General features: G+C 39.5%; 1 protein-coding gene across 1 annotated transcript; it reads left to right on the forward strand.

Moving 5' to 3' along the window:
- The first annotated feature begins 359 nt into the window (after window positions 1–359).
- LOC116187067 (dCTP pyrophosphatase 1) lies at window positions 360–1761 on the forward strand. The gene is made up of 2 exons (XM_031515654.1): window positions 360–872; window positions 1389–1761. The coding sequence occupies exons 1-2, from the start codon at window positions 753–755 to the stop codon at window positions 1686–1688; spliced, it is 420 nt and encodes a 139-aa protein (XP_031371514.1). The 5' UTR covers window positions 360–752; the 3' UTR covers window positions 1689–1761.
- Window positions 1762–5207: the final 3446 nt, after the last annotated feature.

The following is a 5207-nucleotide window of genomic DNA, read 5'->3' on the forward strand; positions in this document are numbered from 1 at the left end:
AATAAAGAGACATAAAAGTTTCATTAACCAAAATAAAATCCTGACCTTTTAAATTCGAAATATTTTAATATGTATCGTAATAGTGCACTCCTTTTTCGCCTCCCAAATAAATATTAATATATTTTATTTTTTTTGTTAATTTTAGGTATTCGATTTTCGCTCGACTAATTCCTGGAGTTCTATGAACTCCTGGCAGCACACGGAGTGAATAATTACGCCAAAAGCGTTCCGATAATTTCAAGGGGGTTTCAATCCGGGTCTCGATGTAAATCTAAATACACATTAATTACTAGATCGAATCACTTTGGGTTGATAGATATTAATAACTGCTGCCTATAAAGGCAGGAGGAGGAGGAAGTCAAAGAAAACAGAGGAGAGGCAGAGTCACACTTCTCCATGAAAACAGTGACATCCCATCCGTTGCTGTCTTCCTACCCTCGTTGTTCCCTGCTCTGTTCTGCTCTGTTTTCCGTGACATAATAATTCTAATATTGTCCCAACGACAGCCCTTCTGAAGAAAGTTGATTTTGAACCGAACCAATCTCATCTGAACCTGCTAAGGCTTGTTCTATCGAGGAATAGAGACATTAGATCACATCACAGTGCTTTCACTCCTGGCGTCGATCCCCCATTGTTTCTGCCTCTTCCTCTTCTGTTCTTTGCTCCTGTCCCCCTCTGCTTATTAATTCTGTGCTGGGGGGTCTGCCTGATCGATTTAGCTGTCTTCAGAGAAGAAGGGGATAGGAGAAACAATGGTTTTGGAGGGAGAACAGAGTGTGAGTCTCGACATTCTGAGGCAGAAGATGGCGGATTTCGCCAAGGAACGGGACTGGGATCAGTTCCACAGTCCCCGGAACCTCCTCCTGGCCCTGGTACTCTAGCTTCTTTTTTGTCGAAGGTTTCTCAAAAAGTTCTGCTTCCATCGCAATTATCGGGTTGGAGAGTCCGAGTTGTTCTCTTTCTGTCCACTCTTGCTGTTTTTCATGTGTGCGGTTTACTTGCTCATGTTCTTCGATGCATTTTGCTCGCATATGATTGGATAGGCTTTCGTTTCTCGGTAGTTTTTTACAACGATGGACGGGTGGCTGATGAGACCGACTTGCTACTCATAACTTGTTCGGGTTGACAGTTTTACGTATCGAAGGCCATTTGGATTTGATGGAAATAACCTTTTTCATGGACTGCGCTTGTTGAAGTTGATTGAGCAAATGTTTCAAGAATTAATTATTTTGTCATGCTTTCTTTAGCCGATGAATACTCAGACTTGTTGAGGATAACCAACTTGTCACCCACAAAATGATCAGGCAAAGGTGTGACGGCCTTGGTGCAGTTCATCGACTGCACATGATTCGAGAATTCATTGTTTTGTCGGGTTTTTTCTGTTTCAGGTGGGGGAAGTAGGGGAGCTATCGGAGATATTCCAATGGAAGGGAGAGGTTCCCAAAGGGCTGCCCGATTGGGAAGAAGAAGAGAAAGTTCATCTAGGGGAAGAGCTCTCTGATGTTCTGCTCTACCTCGTCAGGCTCTCCGACATATGTGGGATCGATCTCGGGAAAGCCGCCCTTCGGAAGGTCGACCTCAACGCCCTAAAGTACCCCGTCACCCTCTGCAAGAAACTATCCGCCGTCGAGGCAGAAGTCGAATTAGACAGTAGTAATACTGGTGCCGAAGGTGATGACCAAGTTTGACTGAGAACGTTACTGTCATGTTTTGGTATGAAAGAATGAAACGACTCGAATGGGATCATTTCATAATATAAAATAAAATAATTTATTTTGTGTTGTGTTTTCGTTTGATCTCTCTTGGGGTTCGAAGTTCTAACCTTACATTACAGAATGAAGTGAAGTATTGATTTGAAAAAAACAAAAAAGAAGAAGAAGAATTAGCAAATGAAAGAAGAAGAAAAACATATCAATTCAAAAGCGGAAAAAAAAAAGAGCGAGTTATGAAGGCGCGGCAAAATTAACATTATTGACGTGCATTTTGAAAGTTTAACGAATATTGACTAACCCAGTTCGATTTGAATTAGTCCACTAAAGAATAGAGCCTAAAAATCAATATGGATTGGTTTAAATAGTTCGGTACTTATTTCTCTTAAATAATGTCTCGGATTCGAGTATTGTGAACTGAGAAAATTCACGTTGTGAGAGATTTATCTTTTAGTGAACCGATATGGTTCGAGTGAATTAATCGGGGACTCGTAGAGTTCTCGAATCCCTTTATACAAAAGAATAGTGTCTAAAAAAAATTTTTAGAAAAATGATTTTGAATAGACCTTTCCTATAGCGACTTAATGAAAAAAAAATAGTTTTTTCATGATTATTAATAGCCTTTCGAAGAATCCGATGTCTTTTTAGAAAGAAATAATTTCTAAACAAAATGTAACATTCTAGAGGACACATTATTATGAAATATAATGAACTTAATTACAAAAATCATATTTGGAAGATTCTTTTTCTTTCTTTTCTTTTCTTTTTCTGGTTCTAAATTTATCTTTGGGGTCATTTAATGCATCTTTATGTTTCCAGAATCTCGTGTCAAATCGATTTTACTTCCAAATTACAAGCCAACCTCATTCTTTTTTACAAGAAATTCAATAATGTCGAGCATATTACATAATCGTGCCGACCGAAAATGTTGGATGGTCGCCTTCTCTCTCTTCTTCTTGAGATGACCCAACGACGTTAAAACTCCTTATTTCATTGAAAATTACGTCTTTCATGACGGTCTAACTTCGACATTGGTCACGAAAATATGTCTTTTTCATGCGTTTAAAGAAGTCAAGAAGATTGGGACAGAATATTCCCAATCGACCATATATCAAGGCACTTATAAAAGAAGTCGCAATCCTTGATTGCAGGGAGAGAATGAAAACGAAGCGTCAAAGATGAGACAAAGATGGGGATGAGTCTCCCTTGCTGTCGAAGGCATGCCACATTTACGAGACAAACTCCCTCGAAATTGTGGACTTTGTTGCCTCACTTGTTCCCCAGCATTGAAAGCGAATTGCTTCTTTCGTCAATTAATTACTTTGTTAACTTTATATATATATTTTTTTCCTTTGGCCAGATCTAGGGTTATTAATTAGAAGTTAATTAGCAATCCAAATTCGATAATCATAAGCTAATACGATCTCATCTTAGGGAAGATTATATGTTATCACGAGCTCTCCTATGATTTCATCACGGTCTCTAAACTTAAAAAGATCATCTTTTAAGGTTAGTAATAACTGTCATTCCTACCGAGAGAGAAAAGCTCTCGGCATAAGCGAATTGTACTATAGAGAGAGACTGGATGTCATTCTTAACCATGGCCAATTATGCGACTCACTCGGCTCGGGTGAATAATCCATCCGCTTCGCCGGGCTATCAATTGTACCATCCAAGTTGCAAATAGCTTCCAAGTCTTTGAGCACCTCCCTCGATATTGTCATGTTACATGTGATCCACTAAATAGCTGGGCCCTATTGAACTTCAAAGGGCAAATAAGTCCAGTTAGTCTCCATGTTTTAATTTGGGCTTAAAGGACAGTTTTTGTCTTAAGCCTTGATCACACCCTAGCTAGTCTTATTCACGTGCGTGGGCCTGGTTATGTCCTGTCGAGCAAGCTTGTGCAACCTCTTCCCAATCCCGTCCATCTTGAGGACGCATCTTTTGGCACCAAACCTTAGTCATCGCATTTGTATGTATCTGTGGATCGATCTCTAGATCATCCCCATGCTATGATAGAAGCCATTGCAACGAGCGTCGTCCTGACGATTAAATCCAAATTGAACCTAATTAATGGACCAGACCACTCTGGCGCACATCACATGCAAGACGAACCGAAACCGAACTATTCGTGGGAACCGAATTAAACTTGACACGAGATATTATCTCATTTTAATTCAATTTGTATGGGTCACAAACCAATAGGCTATAGCTGCAATCCGACCCATATATCGGGCCAAGATGGGATTTATAATAATGTTGTTCAGTTTTATGAAATATCTTTTTTCTAATATAACGTGGATTATTCACAGCTCTTATTTTATCAGATGTCTGACATCTTCGATTATCTCCAATAATAGTTACCAAAGATCGGTGTGAATCCTGATATCCGAAAACTCAATTGGGTCTCGACTAATCCAGTCGAGTCGGGTCGGCACATTAAGGGATAAAACTCTCCTAAAGTGGATTTTCTACCGGCCACTTAATAACATTGATCAACTGATTTATCAAATTGTGTACATATATCTAGTGATCACGATCAATTTATCAGAAACAAATATTACTGATCTTAAATTCAATCATTAATATTAATAATACACACGTGTTCCTGTAAATTTTCATCTTGAATTGGATCGAGTTAGGCCGAAGCCTGTTAGGTGCGCAGGCCCGTATCTTCAATGGGCCGGATCATGGCGAGAACCGGATTCCTTGTTGGTGATGGAACCAGTGTTTTCGGCCGGCTACGAAGGCTGCTTGATTTGCGACCCAAGGAGGCCGATTGGACGTGATTCCGGCTAAAACAGGATCCTTAACTGTGGCCAAAATGTCATTGTCTAGTGTCACAAGCTTGGAAACAAATGAACGGCTAGGAGAGAACTTCTGTGTTGTCGATATTTTTAAATCACGAATGTTTTCGCCGACCAACTAGGACTAGACGTGTGATCGTGAGATTTTACACAATTCCGCATCAACTTTATAGTTTGTTTTCACAAATTAGGGAAACATAAGTTGGTTTCCTACGTCATTTCTCATGGGATAAATGATTCCTAGCTAATTTCACATATGTTGGGATTTAGGCCTATCATATTTGAATAGAAAATAGAAATGGCTTTCACTTGCTATGCTCAATTGGTATATATACCATAGAGATAGATGGAGCTCTCTAGGCAGAAAGAATAGATTTAATTAGATGGACGTTTACGACGGGAGATTTCGACAAGATTACTTTGCCTTGTACCTCGCACGCGTAAATACAGTGTGCACAAGCAAAAATTGCCTCCTCGCCATCATATATACCGGATAAAACTTGACCAGATAGCTAGATCGTATCTAAGACTATCGAGGGCCATGAAGAACTAGGCCTCGACAATGAACATCACATCCGTGCAGCTCCTTATATCAGTCGGCCGCATATAATTGTTGGTTAAAATCGCCTGATTCAAGGTCTCTTTCAACTTAGTTTTCGCAATTAGGTAAACAAAAAATGCAAATAAATTT

This window comes from Punica granatum, chromosome 8 (assembly GCF_007655135.1).
Source record: "Punica granatum isolate Tunisia-2019 chromosome 8, ASM765513v2, whole genome shotgun sequence".
Taxonomy (NCBI): domain Eukaryota; kingdom Viridiplantae; phylum Streptophyta; class Magnoliopsida; order Myrtales; family Lythraceae; genus Punica; species Punica granatum.